This window comes from Zootoca vivipara, chromosome 7 (assembly GCF_965207765.1).
Source record: "Zootoca vivipara chromosome 7, rZooViv2.hap1.1, whole genome shotgun sequence".
Lineage (NCBI taxonomy): Eukaryota > Metazoa > Chordata > Lepidosauria > Squamata > Lacertidae > Zootoca > Zootoca vivipara.
This window is the reverse complement of record NC_142590.1, coordinates 50,045,732-50,066,680: the sequence shown is the minus strand read 5'-3', so window position 1 is coordinate 50,066,680 and position 20,949 is coordinate 50,045,732. Positions and strand designations below refer to the sequence as shown.

General features: G+C 43.6%; 2 protein-coding genes and 1 long non-coding RNA gene across 5 annotated transcripts in view; 2 read left to right on the top strand and 1 right to left on the bottom strand.

Annotated features, from left to right (window-relative positions):
* Positions 1-8,432, top strand: part of C7H6orf89 (chromosome 7 C6orf89 homolog) — a 35,354-nt gene extending 26,922 nt beyond the window's left edge. For both annotated transcript variants that reach the window (XM_035122978.3, XM_088674152.1), the window contains exons 7-8: positions 1,024-1,147; positions 2,679-8,432. In XM_035122978.3, coding sequence (XP_034978869.1) covers positions 1,024-1,147; positions 2,679-2,764 — 210 coding nt within the window. In that variant the 3' untranslated portion in view covers positions 2,765-8,432. The remainder of the gene's footprint in view (positions 1-1,023; positions 1,148-2,678) is intronic.
* On the bottom strand, positions 7,120-13,087 carry LOC148685071 (uncharacterized). Its single transcript, XR_015951073.1, has 2 exons — positions 13,013-13,087; positions 7,120-10,177 (listed from the first exon to the last, which is right to left on the bottom strand). It is a non-coding gene; the product is annotated as an uncharacterized LOC148685071 (long non-coding RNA).
* Positions 8,559-20,949, top strand: part of PI16 (peptidase inhibitor 16) — a 32,664-nt gene continuing 20,273 nt past the window's right edge. The window contains exons 1-2 of one of the 2 annotated variants that reach the window (XM_088674151.1): positions 8,559-9,015; positions 13,176-20,681. In XM_088674151.1, coding sequence (XP_088530277.1) covers positions 20,505-20,681 — 177 coding nt within the window. In that variant the 5' untranslated portion in view covers positions 8,559-9,015; positions 13,176-20,504. Of the gene's footprint in view, positions 9,016-12,686; positions 20,682-20,949 lie in introns of those variants that run through there. The other variant, XM_035123173.3, reaches the window with a different exon arrangement.

The window sequence follows — 20,949 nt, the reverse complement described above, 5'->3', positions numbered from 1 at the left end:
CCCCAAGTGTATAAATGCACATGTAGGTTGCGGCTGTAGCACAGAGCACCTAGTCCATTTTAAAAGGCAAAGTGCTTCAGATGGTAGTTATGGGAAACAGCTCTGTGGTAGTCAGCTCTTCTGCATCTTTGTTTTTTTTTTTATAATTATTTTTATTAAAGATTTTCTTAGATTACAAAGGTAGTGCAATGTCTCGGTTTTTTTTTTTTCATGCATCATTTTTACACATCAATTTTTAACTTGTTGAGACATTATGAGGAAGGGGGGAAAGGGGGGGAAAGAGGTAGGTGGGATGGGGAGTTGGGTGTGGTGGATTGCCGATGTTTCTGTTTTTCTTGATATGTGTAGGGGTTCGGCGTCAGCGTCGTTTGTGCAGGTTCTCTGTTGTTTGTTCGTGCTTCTTTGTTGGTGAGAGAGGTCAGGATGTGTCTTAGAATGTGGTTGTTTGTTTATAGTTGGCTGTGATGATCCTTAATTTCTTGCGTGAGTGGGGAGGGAGGGTGTTTTGATCAAGTTAGCCATATTGATTTGTATGCTGACGGTAAGTGTTTGTCATTGTCCTGTTGGGTTGTATAAGTGATGAAGGGGAACCATACTGGGGTGAAGGTGTCTTCTTCTGTTTGTCCCCGTGTCAGTTTCAGCTTACTGGTCAGTTTTTCTAGCAGGGCTGTTTCCCATACAACTTGGTACCATTGGTCCAAGCCCACTCCCGATAAGTCCCTCCAGTGCCTGGCTATGATGCTTCTGGTTGCTGACAACAGATGGATTATAAGTTCTTTATGATTTGCGTGAGCGTTGTTATCTTGAAAGATATTTAGTAAAACCAATTCTGGGGTAATTTCTAGCACTTGCTTAGTTATGTTACAAATTTCTTGCATGGATGTCTTCCAGAATGATACTTCTGCATCTTTGTGTCACCTGGGTTAATTCTGCAGGGAAGTGTTCCTTCATTCTCTTGCTTTCCGATAAAGCTCTGAAAGGGCATGGGATAATTTGAAGCTTCTTCATCTTCATATTTTTCAGACATACAGACTGCAGAGCACCTTTGTGGTTGGAAGTGGTCAGCTTACCTTGAATGTTATCCCTTCTCCGTTGTGCAGAGAACATTGCAAAACAGTGATAGTGGAGCTGGAAGCCGGGGATATTGGTAAATACAAATACAGATGATGTGACACAGCAGCAAATGTTGCATTCTGGGAACTTTTCATTGCATCCCATTGTACCTTATACCCTGGAAAAAGGCAAGCAGCGGCTTGTGGCTCATGATTATGCCCTGCTAAATGTTCTAATCTTTATTATGCAGCAGAGGAGAAAATGTATTCCACACCCTGTCTATTGGGGGGAAAATATGAACTCTGAATACACAATGTGGTATTCTGAATTGGCTTTTCCCAACCTGGAAGGATGCCTCGCCATTGTGGGAAGCTTGCGATCAGCGCTTTGTAGCAGTTAAAAGCCAAATAACTGTTTAGGGTAAAGGGCATGATATATTGCAAAACGTCGCTACGCCACTAAGCAAACCCATCTTGATATAGAACACTAGACTTAACGTTTGCTACATTTCAAAGAAGAGAGTGTAGAAGTGGGAAAGGAACAGAGAAGGGCTCAGGTGTAAAGAGGTGTGCTAGTATAATAATTATGGTGATCTGCTGTAGTAAAAATGAAGGAGTTTCATGGCACCTTAAAGATTTAGAAATGTGGGGTGGAATCCCTTGCACTCATCCCTTTAGCACTACAGAATATTCCCCTGTCTTCTGCACATGCACAGAACCCTCTCCAAATGTGTTGCAGAGGGTTGGGGAAACAGACTTAGGAAGCACCAGGGGAGGAAAGGGAGAAATTCTGTTGCACAAGTGTAAATCCTTATGCTAACAGAACAAATTACTTAGCACTACTTTGGATACAATCCATATTGTGTCATGGAAATTCATAGGACAGGATCCATCTTCACTGGGTGCATCTAGTGAAGTAGATTTTTGGCTATGAAAGCATGTAGCACAATACATTCATTGGTTTTTACGGTACTGTGGGAGTCTCTGTAAAACTTTAGGGTTCTGAAAAAAGAGAAGAACTGACCTGTATGACTTGACATACCAATGCTTAAAAATCCTGCTGTGGCTTATTTTATGACTACGTCTTAAAATAGGGGAAACAGGGTAGTAAATGTGTTTAATCCTTAAGATGCTCTGTTATCAATAGTGCGGGGCAGGAGAAATATATAGAATGCCTTTCTTCACTGTTAGGCCTAAGGAACAGTCAGAGAGGATTTTTTAAAGGGAAATTCTGTTTCTAATTTAATTTCTATGGAGTGGAGCCTTCAAGTCTAAGGGCTGCACCCAACACTGCCATTGCATTTGTGCCATGGAAGTTCCCACTCTTCTTCCCTGCCATCCCTTCTGCATCCTCCAAATCTGCTTCAGAGGAACCCTCTAAAGGTTCCTCTGAAGGTTGGGGAACCCTCAGGAGCAGATTTTGGAGGTACGTGGGAAGCGGAGGGGAAGGGACATCCTTTTCTGTGAGCAGAACTCCACACACACAGCATTGGATGCAATCCTAACATATAGGTACGTTTTGAAAGGTAAGCTCAGTTCATAGAGAAGACTGTCAATAGCATTGTCTTTAAAAAGAATAGTAATGCAGATCACTTTTCCAATGTTTTCTCATTTTTCTCCCTAAAGGCTTTGCAAATGTGGATTATTGGATAACGGGCTTTAACTCCAGGGGATCAGAACCTACTGTTGTTTGTGATGGATCTGCCAGTTAAAAACTGTCGAGAGGTGGGCCTTCTGCGGAATAAGAGCACTCGGGATCCAAGGCAAAGGAAATGGAATACGAAAGATTTAAGGATGGTTAGCCACCATTTCCAAGGATGTATCTTTACCCCGTTGTGTGTGACTGCAGTGAAGGAAGGAATACACTTTAGAAGGGCATCTTCTCTTGACCTTCAAGATAACTTTGGCCTGTCCTTCAAACGTCTTGGTAGGAGTTGGAGGTGCCTCCCCTTTCTTTGTGTGTAGATTTCTCTTTGAAAGCAGATGTGTTCTGGTGTGGGGTGAGGGTGGAATTGCTCTTTTGACACACTCTACAAGTGTGCAATGCACTCTACATGTTTCTTTTTCCACCTCTTCCCTAGTGTTGAGATACGCATTCTTGCTGCTTTCTTGGCCTGGGTCCGTTTAATGCCAGATCCAAGATTTTTTTCAAAATGACTAATAGTTGCATCAAGCAGCCAAATTTGCTAGAGGGTTTCTTCTTCTTCTTCTTCTTCTTCTTCTTCTTCTTCTTCTTCTTCTTCTTCTTCTTCTTCTTCTTCTTCTTCTTCTTCTTCTTCTTCTTCTTCTTCTTCTTTAAACATTTCAGAACATGCCAAGCACTACTCTTCTGAAAACTAGGTCTTTTTGAGCTGTCTAGGTTGGACTACCTTGGTTTCATTTAATCACTGCCTAGGAAATTAAAACTTTTTGTGCATATTTTGCTTGAACACTGTCCAGCTCTTGTTTCAAAGATGCTGATGGATGGATGCTTTTACGGGCAAGATTGGAACAAACAGATTCTTAAGGCTTGTGCCGTGAATACGCTTGCCCTCTTCTTTCCCCCTATGTTTTGTTAGTGTTTTCTCATGTCTTAATCCATGTTTTTGAATACATGTTGATTATTCTTGAGCTCCTTCCAAGCTTTGTGCGTTTCCCCTTGCTGCTCATGGGCTCATCTGTGCCTTTAGAGAGGATCAGTTTCAAGCATGTGCTGTCTACATTTGTAGTAGTGCTTCCCAGGAGTGAATCTTTTAGGTTCCTGCTGCGTTAAGACAATTTGCAGATGTGTGAGGTTGAAGTTGGATCCCAGTAATGAAGGCTGGGGCATACAATTTAGCATGTTTTATGTGCTATTGGGGATTATTTTGTTTCAATCAAGTTAACAATGCAACTTTCCACATGAAAAGTAAAAAAAAAAGTTCATTTGTAAATATAGGTCATTTTAAAGGAAGAGATTCAAGCAATCTATCTTTTCTAGAAGATAAGGTGGGGTATATTAATTTTATGATAATAGCAATTAAGGGTCCCTAACTGGGTCCTATTCTACTTGATTCTCTGCAGATATGCAGATTGCATCTTCCCCACCTTTTTCCAGTATATATTCTATTTTGGAAACATGCATAAACTGATTTGCAGTCTTAAGTGGGAGATGCATATGACAGTGAACTTGGATACATGTGTGTTTAAAAGATCAGTACAGTATATAAATAAGAGGCAGCACTATAGAGACTTGGGTTTTTGGAGGATTGGCATTTAATCTGCCTCATTCTTTAGCGTTTCCCTTAACCAGATGGTGAACCTTTCCCCCACCTTCCTTTTCTGCATAGAGGAAATTATCACACTTTTTATTAACCTACTTGAAGTCCATAAAGAAAAACAACAACTCTACATTAGAGCCCAAGTATCATTTTAAGCATTTTAAGCTCCCGTTGTTCAGTCCCAGCTCCTGCCAACCTAGCAGTTCGAAATCACGTCAAAGTGCAAGTAGGTAAATAGCGGGAAGGTAAATGGTGTTTCCGTGTGCTGCTCTGGTTCGCCAGAAGCGGCTTTGTCATGCTGGCCACATGACCTGGAAGCTGTACGTCGGCTCCCTTGGCCAATAACATGAGATGAGCGCTGCAACCCCAGAGTCGGTCACGACTGGACCTAATGGTCAGGGGTCCCTTTACTTTATCATTTTAAGCAGATTTGTGATAATAGCAAGTTCAGTAGGAAAAATGTACTTTGTTTAATTCTAACGAAAAAGCAGAGCGATTTAATTGAACATTTACAGGACAACATGTTCAGATAAGTTGAAAAGGACCACATTCCACATAAGTTAATAGAAGTTCCGTGACATCATCGTTTTTACTCTCCTGGCCCCTCTGCTGCTGGGATTTACACACTGAAGCTAGCAGGTATCGGAATTCTTATGTACCAGCTTTTAACCAAGGGTTATTGTAGATTTACACAGAGTACAGTATGCCATGAACTGTGGTGTGTTGGCATCCTTCCCCCCCCCCTTGCAAGTAATGCAAATAGCAACAAATCCAAAGTAGAAATTTACATGATGGAAGATACAGCGATTGGTCAACACATGAACAAAGCTTTGATAGTGAAATGCCTGGATTTTAGGGAATTGTGTTAGTGATACTAGCTGCTTAATAGTTGGCTTAATAGGGGGTGGGGAAGAATCAGTCTTTCAGTCAACTCGGGGTCTCTAGAGAGGAATAGTTTTAAAGGCCAGTTTATACATGTGCTGCACAAGTGTTCCCATAAAAATGCTTTCTCTTTCCCAACCTCAAATGCCAGTCAGGAAATAGTCTCTTGGCCGAAGATAATGAATTTGTCCTGCATACGGACTGGCTTTCCACGTGCTCTTGGTCTTTGCATAGGTTTCCAGATCTTTGTCTAGGAGGTGCTATGCACATGTCCAAGCCTCATTCCCTCTGGAGTTTACATCATTTGTTTTCAAACTTCCAGTACATTTTCTCCTTCTCGTTCACAAGCTGCAAGGAATTAAAACAAGTAATTGCCCAACAAGAATCAGAGCTCCAAGTTCTCTGATTTTCAACTGATTAAGAGCCTTCAATTAGATCAGAGTTTCTCTTGTCTGATTTTTGGAGTGCAAGCTACCATTCTGAAGTGTTTTTAAGCACCTGTTACCATCCTTTTCGGCAATGGCCAGAGAAGTTGTGTCGGCACCTTTTTGCATTTATGGTTGGAGAATATAGAAAAGAAACTTTGCCTAGATCAAGTTCATTGCGAACTAGAACTTAGCGCCTGTGACTAATTATCTAATGATGCAAATATTAAGCGTAAGAAACCTATTCTGGAGACAAGTCAGCCCCAACAAAGCAAAACTCTCAAAGTCATTGGAATGGAATAGTTTCCAAAAGTCTGCAAGAAGCATGTGCTGAGAACCCTTGGAAGTTGGACAAATTCCAAACGCCGTTGCTATTTGTGATGAAATGTTCTGGTGACACACTTTTTAAAAAGAGAAGCTCAGCAAGGAATAAATGCAAATATTGGCTCTCACTATTTTTCACACCCCTTGAATCCTATATATTGCTTCTGTTGCACGCCATTAATTCTTTCCTGAAGAAAATGTTTTTGGTTCCTTCTGTGATCTTAGCCATGTACCTTGGCCTGCTTTGCTCTTTTAATCTTCTGAAGAAGCAAACTGTCTCATCTGCTGTGCTGCAGTATTTACAGAGATCAGTGACTGTCTGAAATTACAGCACATTCCTAAATCCTGTGACTAAAATCCAAAGGAGGGGCTCGTCATGGCGCCATGGGTTGGCAGGTTTAGTTGTTAATGTTGACAAGCCAAGATATGAAGACCATTTGCCAGTTTCTTAGTAATAAAGATTTTTCCTTATGAGCAAATCAGATCGCCTTGGTAAACTGAAGTGACGTGACATAGAATCATAGACTTGCAAGGCTGGAAGGGACCCCAAGGGTCATCAAGTCCAACCCTCTGCAATGCAGCAGTCTCAACTAGATAATACATGGCAGGTGGCCATCCAACCTCTGCTTAAAAACCTCCAAGGAAGGAGTGTTCACCACCTCTCGTGGGAGTCTGCTCCACTGTTGAACAGCTCTTGCTGTCAGAAAGTTCTTCCTGCTGTTTAGTCAGAATCTCTTTTCCTGTAACCTGAAGTCATTGGTTCGGGTCCTACCCTCTGGAGCAGGAGGAAACAAGCTTGTTCTATCTCCCATGTGACAACCCTTCAGAAATTGGAAGGTGGCTATCAAATCTCCTCTCAGTCTCTTATGTCCAACATGCCCCTCCTCTACATGCCCAACTCTCTCAACCATTCCGCATAAGGCTTGGTTTCCAGACCCTTGATCATCTTGCCCCCATGCACACATTCCAGAATGCCAGTATCCTCCTTAGGTTGTGCTCAGAACTGGACACAGTTCTCCAGGTGTGGTCTGACCAAAGCAGAATAGAGCGGGGCTATTACTTCCCTTGATCGGGACGCTCTGCTTCTATTGATGCAGCCTAGAATAGCATTAGCTTCTTTGCTGCTGCATCACACTGTTGACTCACGTTAAGCTTGTGGTCTACGAAGATCCCTATATCCTTTTCACATGTACTACTGGCAATCCAAATGTCCCTCATCTCATATTTGTGCAGCTGGTTCTTGTCCTGCCTAAGTGTCCTGGCTTACATGTGTCCCCATTGAAAATCATTTTGTCAGTTTGGGCCCCATTCCCCAATCTGTTAAGGTGATGTTGAATCCCAGTTCTGTCTTCAGTGGCTACCCATCCTAGGGTGGTGTCATCTGCAGATTTGATGAGCATCCCCTCAATACCTTCATCCAAGTAATGGCAGGAAGAAGTGAATGGGGAGGAGAGAAGCTTATTGGACATAAGGCATTCAAATAAAGGCTTTCCCAGTTGCCTAGGAACACCTATTTCCATGGACATCTATTGTTTAAATTGGCATGATTCCCTCCCCACACACCCCTCTCAGCAACCTTCAGACTTACAGTAATTTCTAAAAGCCCTGTGCAATTTTTCTGAAGCAAAGGAGAGTTTGGAGCATTCTTAGTCTTTTTCAACAATGATAGACAGAGCAGAACCCTTCCTGATGCAGAATGGGAGAAGATACTGTGTGTGTGTGTTTAAGGTATCTGGATAGTTTTAGATTTGAAAGGGAAGGGGCAAGCCCATTTAATTAAGACTCGTTATGAATTGGGCTTGCAGGATCAGGCCTTCCTTGAACCACTGTTCTGCCAGATGATGAGCATCCTTAGGATTCATTAGCTACACTGGCGTCTCTGGGCTCCCTGGGCCCACAAAGACCAAATCACAAGTGTCAAGAAATTCAGCTGCTTTGTAACCAGTGAATGGAAGGCATTAGCATCTCAGAGTATTGGGCTCTTTTTCTTTGTTTATCTTATGTAGGGAAATGTATAGTTCGAGGAAGCCTGAAAATGATGGCTTTTAAAAAGGAAACTATGTAATTTGCTCTTTCATTGAATGTGGGAAATGCTGGGCTTTCCTGTTGTATTTGAGACTTGAACAAATGACTTTTATTTTTTATTAATGTTTTTTGTCTGTTCAGGGAATATGGGTACAATGGCTCACTGTTATACATTATAATGGCTCAGGGGTAATAGGGAAAGTAACTGTATGTACACATACAGTTTTGGACAAGCGCATACACCAAATTATGGAACTCTTGTTTCTAATAAAAGAATGTAAATATGCAATTTTATGAACAATTATAGATTAATATATTGCAACCATTTGTAAATACTTGGGAAATGCCTGTAAATAATGTAAATATGTCAGATTTGTATGTTTGTGGGTGGGGTCAATTTCTACTTTTTGCAATTAAATACAGCTGTTGATGCACTTTCCCCCATATGGCTCTTTTTGTTTATTAAATACAAAGTGTCACTAAAAGCCACTGTTTTCTTTGTCCTCCTTCATAGATTAATGAAATCTGTGTGTGGGAATATGTTTTTTAGGAATCTCAAGTATACCCTTCCATGCAGTTCTGAAAAGACAGCATTTCTGCCAATAAATAAATATGCAATTTATTTTCCAAGGAAACATAAATCTGGAAAACAAGGCCAAGTTACATTAGCTTGCCTAATTTTGATTGTAGCGTTTGGCTCTGTAGAACTTGGGGGTTTTGTTGCTAAAGTTTGGGGTCAAAAAGAAGAAAGGGGGAGAAGTGCAGGTGATATAGTGAAGACAGACACATTTGAATACTGTATTAGAGTGGAACACAAGGGGAAAAGGTGGTTTCAAAAGCAGGGCCCCCCTGGGAAGAGACAGATTGAAGTCACAGGGATAAGTGCCATTCTGATATTATTTAGTTGTTAGATTTTGATTTCCTATTTGTGTGCTACTTTTGTATGACTTGCTTTTGTACCATTTTGAAAATTAAACAGAGCATGAGAAATGATGGAAGGAATTTCTTCCATTTCAGTTTCAGATCTGAGGGAATATCCATAGAGAGGAGGAAAATAATATATCAATGGTATGTGACCTCAGTGAAGGTAAATGGATTTAAAAAACAACAACAACCCAAATGCTTTCAAATGTTGGAAATGTTAAAATGATATTTATCTCAGGTTGATCCTGGGGTAGAAGGTGGTGTCCTTCAAAGAACAAGTATTTGACTTGCATTTGATGTGTTTTCTTTTGATCCTTTGTTAGGATGACTGACAAATGGTGTCTAAATTGTTGCAAAATGTGTTTATGGCAAAAATTAGAAAGTGGCATCAGTCCCCACTGTTAAGGGGAAACAATAAAGTCCTGCGACATCTTAATGCAGGGGTGGCTAAACCACCCTATGTTGCTGAGACTCTTAATTTCCATCAGCCCCAACAGCATTGCCATTGGACAGGGATAATGGAATTTGTAGTTGAACAGCATCTGGAATGCCAAAGGTTAGCCACCTGCCTTTAAGAGTAACACATTTTTTTAAAAAAAAGTCATATAAGGTTCCAAGGACTTGAGTTCACTTCACCAGATGCATGAAATGTTATCCTTGTACACATGTACACATGATTTGAAGGTGGAAGGGGAATGGTCAGCTGTAAACAGAGTGATCCGATGGAAATGAAATGCGAAAAATAAATAAATAAGCAGAGCATTGCAATTATGCTACAGTGCAAATGGATATAAAATTATTAGATTTCTGGTAGTGATACAGACATCCTGCCATTGTGGGATAAGACCTGCTACCGTCAGGCCATGGGTGTTAGAACTGATCTTCTTGATAAGTCACAATTCAGTGGTTTTATAATGGAGTCTCCCTTTGGGAGTTCTTCAGATCAAGAATGGCCTCTAGCAACCATCTGGAAATTGTTGCTGTTAAAGAATAGCTGATTTAAAGTTTTAGATGCAGGAAAGGACTAGTTGTGTTATTTCGGTTGGTTTTCTGGAAGAGTGAGGCACACTTGTTTATGTCAGGCATGAAGTACCGCTGGCCAAGATAGGCCCACCAGGAGTCCTCATCATTTCCGCTTAGCACTCCCAAGAGTTCTTCTTCAAGTGGGGGTTGCATTCAGTGCCTTTATAATTGGGAACCAGGTGCAAGCTCTGTTGGGATCGACTCCATTTGGGACCTCCCAGGTGGAGCCCATCCCTGTGGCAGGGATTGCCTTTTGCAGACGTGGCTTGAACCCAAGCTGCGCCTACAAAGGAATAAAAGAAAGACTCAGGGGCGCAATCTGGATTTGTTTCCTTTGAAGTTCCCCTTCCCCCTGCATTTTTTATTTATTTAACAAACTTGATTGTAATAAATCCTCTCTAAGCAGTTTATGGGAAATATTCAGGTTATCAGTAAAAACAGTTAATTTTAATAATCTTTAAAATGTTTTTAAACAGCAAAGAAGAAGAAGAAAAAAAAGATCGTGCCACACTAACAGATTGATTTCTTACAACTGTGGAATGAGTATAGCGTGGCAGCAGTAACAGTGCCGTTTCCACAAATTGAAGTGGTTGAGTGAGTAAGGCAATCCCGCAAGTAAACTGATCCCAACCTGTTGAGGGCTTTCTATACTAAAGGAACACCTTGAACTTGGCCAGTTACAAATCGGCAACCAGTCCAGATCTCTTAGGCCACTTGATGTCATGGTCAGAGGATAGATAGGTGGGCATTTTGACCCACTTGTCACAGTGGCCTGCAGGGGTAGCAGAGCCACCCAGTTCCCCCGGTGGATGTAATGGAATTTTAGTTGTCATGGCATGCAATAGGAGAGATGCTTGTGTAGGAAATGAAAACTAAGAGGATAGAACCCCAACTATTTAGATGTTTTATAGACATAAAACATGACATTGAATTGTGCTGCAAGACAATCATAGAATCATAGAGTTGGAAGAGACCACAAGGGCCATCCAGTCCAACCCCCTGCCAAGCAGGAAACACCATCAAAGCATTCTTGACATATGCCTGTCAAGCCTCTGCTTAAAGACCTCCAAAGAAGGAGACTCCACCACACTCCTTGGTAGCAAATTCCACTGCCGAACAGCTCTTACTGCCAGGGAGTTCTTCCTAATGTTCAGGTGGAATCTTCTTTCTTGTAGTTTGAATCCATTGCTCCGTGTCCGCTTCTCTGGAGCAGCAGAAAACAACCTTTCTCCCTCCTCTATATGACATCCTTTTATATATCGAACATGGCTATCATATCACCCCTTAACCTTCTCTTCTCCAGGCTAAACATACCCAGCTCCCTAAGCCGTTCCTCATAAGGCATAGTTTCCAGGCCTTTGACCATTTTGGTTGCCCTCTTCTGGACACGTTCCAGCTTGTCAGTATCCTTCTTGAACTGTGGTGCCCAGAACTGGACACAGTACTCCAGGTGAGGTCTGACCAGAGCAGAATACAGTGGTACTATTACTTCCCTTGATATAGATGCTATACTCCTATTGATGCAGCCCAGAATTGCATTGGCTTTTTTAGCTGCTGCATCACACTGTTGACTCATGTCAAGTTTGTGGTCTACCAAGACTCCTAGATCCTTTTCACATGTACTGCTCTCAAGCCAGGTGTCTCCCATCCTGTATTTGTGCCATTCATATTTTTTTTGCCCAAGTGTAGTACTTTACATTTCTTCTTGTTAAAATTCATCTTGTTTGCTTTGGCCCAGTTGACTAATCTGTTAAGGTCATTTTGAAGCATGATCCTGTCCTCTGGGGTATTAGCCACCCTTCCCAATTTGGTGTCGTCTGCAAACTTGCTCAGGATGCCCTCAAGCCATGGGCGTACCCAGGATCAAAACTAGGGGGGGCAAGGGGAGGGGCCAAGGCACGGACGGGGAGGGGCCACAAAGTGGGCGGGGAAAGTGCAGTCAGAGGCAACGGGCTGATGGGCAGAGGCGGAGCACAGCCCGACAGAGCGCACCGTGGCGCGACCTCCCTCCAGCTGGGAGATTGAGAGAGAGAGAGAAAGAGAGATCTGGAACTGCGCAGACGCCCCTCTCTCCTTGCAACCCTGTTCTCAGCAACTGCCAACCCCTGCACGGTTTTGCATGCGGGCAGATGACGGAGCCAAGCTCCTCCCGCTGCCTCGCGATGGCCCAATCGAAAAGACCCTGGCCAAAGGTGGGCGCAGGAGTTCGCCAGGGCAGGAAGGCCCCCCTGCCGCGCTCCCTGGTTCCCCGCCGTGCATGGCTTTGCCTGAGGGCGTGACGGGGAGCTGGAGGGAGAGCGTGGCGCGACGGGCGGGAACGGCGAACTCGCGCTCCGCTGGGCTGTGCCCCTCCCTAGAAGCAGGGCTGGTGGGCGGAGACAGAGCCCAGCCCAGCCCAGCGGAGCGCGAGTTTGGCGTTCCCGCCCGCCGCGCCGCGCTCTCTGGTTCCCCGCCGCGCTTGGCCTTGCCTGAGGGCGCGACGGGGAGCTGGAGGGAGGGCGCAGCGCGGCGGGCGGGAACGGCGAACTTGCGCTCCGCCGGGCTGTGCCCCTCCCTAGAAGCAGCGCTGGTGGGCGGAGGCAGAGCCCAGCCCAGCGGAGCGCGAGTTCGGCGTTCCCGCCCACCGCGCCGCACCGCGCTCCCTGGTTCCCCGCCATGCTTGGCCTTGCCTGAGGGCGCGCCGGGGAGCTGGAGGGAGGGTGCGGCGTGGCGCGACGGGAATGGCGAACTCGCGCTCCGCCGGGCTGTGCTCCGCCTCTGCCCACCAGCCCTGCTTCTAGGGAGGGGCAGCCTGCGGCCCCCACTTGCCCCGCGGTGGGTACGCCCTTGTGGGGGGGCGGCAGCTGGCTTCTAGAGTAGGGCAGCTGCCCTAACTTGCCCCGTGGTGGGTACGCCCTTGCCTCAAGCCCATCTTCCAAGTCATTGATAAAGATGTTGAATAAGACTGGGCCCAAGACAGAACCCTGTGGCACCCCACTAGTCACTACTCTCCAGGATGAGGAGGAGACATTGATGAGCACCCTTTGGTTCGGTCAGTCAGCCAGTTACAAATCCACTGAATGGCAGCATTGTCTAGCCCACATTTTACCAGCTTCTTTACAATAATATCATGGGTCACCTTGTCAAACGCCTTGCTGAAATCAAGATAGGCTACATCCACAGCGTTCCCTTCATCTACCAGGCTTGTAATTCTGTCAAAAAAATGAGATCAGATTAGTCTGACATGACTTATTTTTCAGAAACCCATGCTGACTTTTAGTGATCACAGCGTTTCTTTCTAGGTGCTCACAGACCGTTTGCACAAAAGACACAAAATCTAGGGCGTTCTTGTTGGTCCACAGAATTCAAGACGCATATTGCCTCATGATGCACCAACTCAAGCTCCTAACCCACCAACAAAGATATGCTTCTGCAGCATTCTAAGCTTGAGCACAATGAAGGTATTACCGTAATTATGGTCATCACTAAGTTGAATCAGACGTTCCATTATTACAGGCTATGTGAGCAGCATGCTGGAACTTTACTGCAGCCTGAATCTGTCTCTGTTTTAGAGATCAAACTTGGAAATACATTTGCTTGTTAGTAAAAGGAGCTTAGACATATTGCACATGCTCCTCCTGGAAGCACCCTCTCCTGTGGACCCAACAGAGAAGGAGCAGCAGAACCCCCACCGCCCAACATTCTCTCCTTATGCCGTGTTTGGTTTCCTCAGGGCTACAATGCTGATCTCCGGCATTAGGTAAACTTTCCCCGTCCCACGTTTTGACTGTGCATAGGGCTATGGGTGCTGCAAATTTCTATGTACACTGAAAGCTCATACCACTTTTTAATATACTGCTTCCCCACCTCCGAAAAAAGCTCCCACCCAATTGCTAGGGAGTCCTCTTGCTTATTGTAGTAACTGGGGCACTGTGTATTGACCATGTGTGCACTCCATGTCATCTCTTCCATATTTGCTTGGAAATGCTTTTAACTACCTTGTTTGGGCCACGCTTTGAATGACCCATTTTGCATGAAGGGGGTGGGGTGGGGTGGAGAGGAGAGAGAAATGGACAAATGTCTGACTTTTTATGGTTCTCCAGTGATCAAGGTATGTTGAACTGTGTTTATGTTTTCAAGGCCACTCCCATCATGTGCAGGTTATCCTTGCAATTCTGAAGCTCCAGTGAGACTCAAGCATCTTTCACAGATTGTTGCACACAACTTGTACACGGAGCAATATATTGGAATACGTAGTGTAGAAAGATAAAAAGAGTGATGTGTTATTTAGACGGCAATCAAAACAATGTTTAGAGCATCGTTATTATTTTTTGCCTTGATGCAATATTAAGCTATTGAATGAAGCCACCGTGCATCTGGATTAGCCCACATCTGCCCACTGTGGGTTCCTGGCATTCATCTGAAACATCTGGCTTTGGTTGTCCTTTGAGGGGATACAATAGCTGCATCCCAGCACTGAGCCAGTAGGACAGTTCATATGTTCCTAACATTTTATGTGCAGAAATAAAGGGCCTCACTGCATGCCTGTCATCTTGGCTCCTAGTCTACAATGTGTCAAAATGCGAAGCACATGCAGCTGTTACGTAGCCACATTTGTTTCCCCCCACTTACAACCGGGCTTGTTATGGTTGGACCATACATTTCTATGCTAAAGCACTTAATAATAATAATGAGAGCCACATTTTCATGCGCTTACCTAATATTTGTCTAGCAGGCTCCGTAGAAGACAAGTTCGTCAGTCTGTGGGTGGGAAGTCGATCTGTCTTCTAGAATTTGGTGTAACAAATATCAGTTCCAAAACAAACAGTTCTGGATAGGACCCTGAAATGGGGGGGGGACCCAACCCAACCTTCCCAAACCACTTTTCATTACTGTTCAGCACAATAGCATAGGCAGTGTTAATATTATCCAGATGCATAGAAATGTTTCAATTAAACCACAGTCAGATGTAATATTGTGCTGAGTTGATGTACTATGTTTGCTGTGATCTGCTCTATGACTGTTCTATGGAAGAAGGTGGGATACAAATCCAACAAATGATCATTTGGGACTCTGCAGCCTCAAGAGAAATGGGTCAGGTGCAGGTGCTGCCGGGCAACTGGATTCCAAGGTCATGGGATGAAATAGAGGGGAGAATGGCAGTCTGGAAGCAAGATGGTTTGAGCACGTAATGCCAGTTCTGGCCTGACTGCACTGGCTGCCAGTTAGTTTATGGGGCCAATTCAAAGTCTATATGACCCATAAAGCCTTAAACAACTTGGGACCGCAATGCCTCAAGGACTGCCTCTCCACATATGAACCGACCCAGACCCTGCGATCATCACCTGAGGCCCTTCTTCGTGTGCCTCCTCAGCGAGGAGGCCAGACGGTGGCAATGTGAGAATGGGCCTTTTCTGCAGTGGCTCCCCATTTGTGGAATGCCACCCCCTGGCAGGCATGCCCGGTGCCTTCATTACATATCTTTAGGTGCCAGGCAAAAGCATTGCTCTTTCCCCAGACCTTTGGCTAATTAAGCAACCTATGGCCTTTAAACTGTGTTTGTATGGGTATTGTTTTAGTTTCTTACTATGTTAGGTAGATTCGTGTTTTTATATTGTAACCCACCCTGTGAGCCTCAGATGAAAGGCAGTATAGAAATTTAATCATCATAATAATTAATAAATTTCAAACTGGGCTTTTCAGACTCTCACTTCTGCTCTGATTGAAGTCACCTCAGTTGCTTTTCTGCATTCCTCTCTTTTCTCTCCATCGCTACTGGAATGCTTGCTCACCTGCTTGTTTATCCCCTTTGGCGCATTCACTCACATTGCAGTGTCCTGATGAAGTGCTGCAAGCAAGAATTTAAGCGGCTGTTTTTGGTTCTCCGGTTTCTTTTCTGCTGCTAATGAGTTTTCAAAATGTTTCCTGAGCTGTTTTCACACCGAATATTTCCTTCTAGGTTATATTGGCCAATAAACTTGGTGCAATTTGTTAGTAGCACTATATTGGCACTGTAACTCTCCATCGGTTTGACTTCACCCTTGAACACGCACTCTTCCATTGCCTCCCGAGACAGACAGGTGCCAACTGACTGGTTGTTAAAGTACTCTGTTAAAATTCCTGATGTTCTGAGTTTTAATCCCTGTACTCATTATAGTGAAATTGGTCTGGAGCACGACAGAGCAGAAGCCATGTGTGTATACATGTTGGTAAAGTGAGGATGATGATTACAATTTATGAATTGCTTTCTAAACTGCTGTTTCAAGGTGATTTGCATGTAAGGTAATTAAAAGATAAAAACACAAGAGCTTTTTTTTTTAAAGTGTGAAATAAGCGGACACTTTTATGCAGTTGGGAGATACTGTTAAAACACTGCCCCCCTATTCCGTAGATGATCCAGAAAGATACCATAGTCAATGAAATCAAAAGCTGATGCAAGATCTGTGGAGGAAGCACTTGGCTGTTTTTCTAGGAAACTCGAGCCTGAACTGCACTCATGTTTGGCCATGGTAGCTGACCTTGAAGCACAGATAAAACTTAAGTCTTTCTAAGTGGTCTCTGTGCAGTTCCACATATAGCGCATCAGGCATTTTTTTTTAAAAAAGAATGTCATGGCTGTGGGAGCAAGCTTCCTCTGGCCACAGCTGGTTTGCCTGGGTGAGAAACGTCTTATAGACTCTTGCCCATGTTATAGGCTCTTGCCGCCCACTGTCAGAAATCGACAAAGAATGCATGTCATATTAGACTCTTGAGCAACTCTGTGGGAGCAGGCCATCTCTGCAGTTAATTCTTTGGCCAGGACCACTATGACAACAAGTTCAGTTTCACCCCGTTTGCCCTTGCTATTGTCTCTTCAATCGGTTTCAGTTGCTGTGACAGCTCTCGTTGGCTACACAATGAGCCCTCTTGCTTCCACTTGTTTTTGGTACTTACTCAAATGTCTTTCATGTCAATTGCAGTCTATAGTACTCATGTAGCAAGTGGGTTGTGTGGAAGACTTCCCTCTTGGGTTTGAGACCACTAGGAGCATGTCCAAGAAGCTCACATTGAAGACTTTTGTGTCAGATAAGTGTGAAAGCATGAGATGCAGGATGAGGGCTGCCCACTTTCATAGAGTTGATTTGCCAATCTATTAAGTTGTGTGTGTTTGGTGGATTTCTTAATATTGCAAATGTGAGTTTATGTTCCTCCCACAGGCAAAATGGTTGTGCCAGTCAAAGAGAAATTTACCTCCAAAGTTACTACCTTTGTTTTTTGAAAAACACCCATTAAACTATATATGGGGCAGCACAGGTGACCACTCAAAGAATTAGATGCAGGTAAGCAACCTGCCTCTTCCATGAGGTTATGGTTCATTCAGTGGAGAGAAACCACTATTTTTTTAATTACCTGCAAAAGCTGCAGATTATATACCATGGGCATTTAGGCTTCCCATAATACTTGCAATGTGTTAAAAATAAATAATTAAAACAATCTTACTACATAGACTGCATTGAAACTAAAGTGTTTCCAGTCCCTTAGTTAATGAACTTTCTTATTAAATATTATATAAAACGGAGCTTATCTTGACCAGCCATGCCTGTGCACAGTCTGCTTCCCTTTAACTGTACCTCCGATAAGCTCTCAATCTCCTCTATTAGCTCTTGTATTTCAGCTTCAAATGGCTTTATATTAATGTGAAGAAGGTGCCTTTACTGGACAAGATTACTGGAGCTACCCTCCATATTCCATCAATCGTTATAAAAAGACAGGTGTATTTCTCAGCTATAGACAGGGACTGAGCTTACCTATTTCTAATTCACTTATAGGAGTCAAATTAGGATTTTATATACAATGCAGTGACCTGCAGAAGGATAGGAATGGCCAGGTCGTCTTCATATAGCATTACAACAGATAGCCTGTAAAAGGCAATCCATGTATTGTTTGGTGGATTATCCCTTTACTGGGATGGAACTGATGTGAACGAATAGTTGGAGGGTTTTGGATATGATTTGCTGGGGTGGTTATAATCAACACCCTGGGGCTACTTCCAACATTTTTCTTTGCTGTACATCACTTTTTATTGTATATAATTTTTAGGTCACCTTGAAACCTTCATGGTATAAAGCAGGCACCCCCAAACTCGTCCCTCCAGACTACAACTTTGGGCTACAACTCCCATCATCCCTAGCTAACAGGACCAGTGGTCAGGGATGATGGGAATAGTAGTCCCAAAACAGCTGGAGGGCCGAGTTTGGGAATGCCTGGTATAAAGCCACAAATCAATCTCTATCTATCTGTCTATCTGTCTATCTGTCTATTTGTCTGTCTGTCTGTCTGTCTGTCTTTCTTTCTTTCTTTCTTTCTTTCTTTCTTTCTTTCTTTCTTTCTTTCTTTCTTTCTTTCTTTCTTTCATCTATCATCTCTCTCTCTCTCTCTCTCTCTCTCTCTCTCTCCATCCATGATTAGGGTCTTTCCAGATGGTTGTTTAACCATGAAATACTGATTAAATCAATCAAATCAATCAATCAATCACCCAGATCTTAGCACTATGTTGTTGTTTAGTCGTGTCCGACTCTTCGTGACCCCATGGACCAGAGCACGCCAGGCACTCCTGTCTTCCACTGCCTCCTGCAGTTTGGCCAGACTCATGTTGGTGGCTTTGAGAGCACTGTCCAGCCATCTCGTCCTCTGTCGTCCCCTTCTCCTAGTGCCCTCCATCTTTCCCAACATCAGGGTCTTTTCCAAGGATTCTTCTCTTCTCATGAGGTGGCCAAAGTATTGGAGCCTCAGCTTCACGATCTGTCCTTCCAGGGAGCACTCAGGGCTGATTTCCTTAAGAATGGATAGGTTTGATCTTCTTGCAGTCCATGGGACTCTCAAGAGTCTCCTCCAGCACCATAATTCAAAAGCATCAATTCTTCAGCGATTAGCTTTCTTTATGGTCCAGCTCTCACTTCCATACATCACTACTGTACTGGGCAAAACCAGCACTATAGCACTATACTTGCTCTAAAACAATGTTAAGTTGCATAAAAAAGGAGAAGAAGCCTTGCTGCAGAGGAATAACCTTGTCCTATTTCCCATGTTTGCAAGTTTACAAAAATGATTAGTACAGATGTGCATTCCTTTATGAGAGAGTGGGGAGCAGCACACAGCCTTCAAAGAACTCAAAAGAAAAGAAAAGAAAAGAAGAGAGAGAGATGGAGGAGGAGTCACAACCTCGGTGCAGTTCTGAGGGAAGAGGTTAGCACTGCTATCCCTTTTGAAAGTGTAGCGAGGAGCATAGCCTAGAAAGCCATTTTTAAAAAGGATTTTATTATTATTGATGGTGGTGGTGGTGCACAACTGTTCCCTCATTTCATGTGATACCCCAGGCATATCTAACCAGTGTCTCCGGCATGCAGCCACATTCTACGGAGCATTCAAAATTGCAGTTAGGTTTTCATGGGGAAAACAGCTTAATTTTGCTACAGTAAGCAATTACCACTTTTCACAGAAGTAAAACTATTTCACACCAAGTTTTATCTTCCGGAAATACATGTGGCACCGGATCCAGAAGTAACAACTTCACAATTTATATGCATCAATTGGAAAACACCATTGGGAAGCACCATGAAGCTATACAGGCTGCTTCTCTCTCGCTAGATATTTTCCAAAATCTGCACGTTCAGCTCTGTAGATGGCATGTCTTTCCACCCAAGCCTGATCTTCCATGTAGAGTAACGGCCTCTTGGGTAATGAATCCTCATGTCGAGTTCTCCTAACCTCTTGTGGACATGCAGATCTTGCCATATCTGGTTCAACTTCCAGATGATGATACCACCAGAGTATTAAAACACCATATGCCTTCACCATCTATTTTGCTGTTGCTGTCCTTTATCATTGCTGTCGGTGCAAAACTGCCAAAAGTCTTTCCCTCTGTTGAATATGAAGGCAGTACTCTGCATTATTTGCAATCTGCATTGCGCTACAACACACAAGGGGCTCATTGCTGCTCAGACATATAGCTTATCCTTGCCCATTTCCCCCACCCTGAGCCGTGTAGATAGACAATGGTCTGGAAGGACCACAGGGTTGATCCAAGTCTGATAATGGCTTTGGTCCTGATATTATTATTATTATTATTATTATTATTATTATTATTATTATTATGGCAGCACCATCGCATGCAGTCACTGCATCTGGCACAATTTTGCTAATGAGTGAAGATAACCTTGAGGGTAGTTTTTGAGTTTGGTTGACATGTAAAATATTTGGAAAGTGCGTGGAGGGGTGGGTTATGTGCACAAATGGGCTGGATCATGCTTAGGGTTACTGGTATGCTTCAGCATCAGGTTACATCAGGTTACCATGACCCCGCAAGCCAGAGTTCCTCTTACTGGAGGAACGGTTGATGCCTCATTTTCATGCACACAATTGATTTCATCGAATGGGCATGGCTCATCTGACCGTCCCTTAAGGACCATTATTCTTCTTCCATCAATGATACTCTGTGAGATGGGTGTGTCCCCTCCATGGCTCCGAAAGGCATTCTAATAAAAAGATAAATTTCCTCCTAGCGATCTTGGGCTTTGGGTGTTCCTTATTCTGGGAAGGGATTTAAAGCTGTCTGCCAGACCCGTGGGCTGTTAAAACAAGACAGTGCCACAATGCTGAGCTCAGGCCTGCAAATTCCCCCCCTCTTCCTCCTCCTCCTCCTCCTCCTGTTGCTCACAGCGATGGAGCTCGGCTGCTCTTTTACAGATGAGGACAAGAAGTTACTTGTGGACCTGCACAATCAGTATCGTGCTAAGGTTTCCCCTCCAGCCGCAGATATGCTGAAAATGGTAAGTGATTACGAGAGACATTGCATACCGGTATATCTTTGTAAATCAAGAAAATCTTTAATAATAATTTTTAAAAAGGGTAAGTGAGTTGTGGGCAGCCCTGGACTTTGCTGCAATGTGGGGGTTCAGAGACTTTCTGTCTTCTTGCTCAGAATATTTCTCTGGAAATAGCATCTGTTTGTTTGTTTGTTTGTTTGTTTAATAAAATGATGGTTTAGAGTTTCCCTTTCTTTTGTGAGTCTGCATCTAACTGGTGACTGAGACAAGT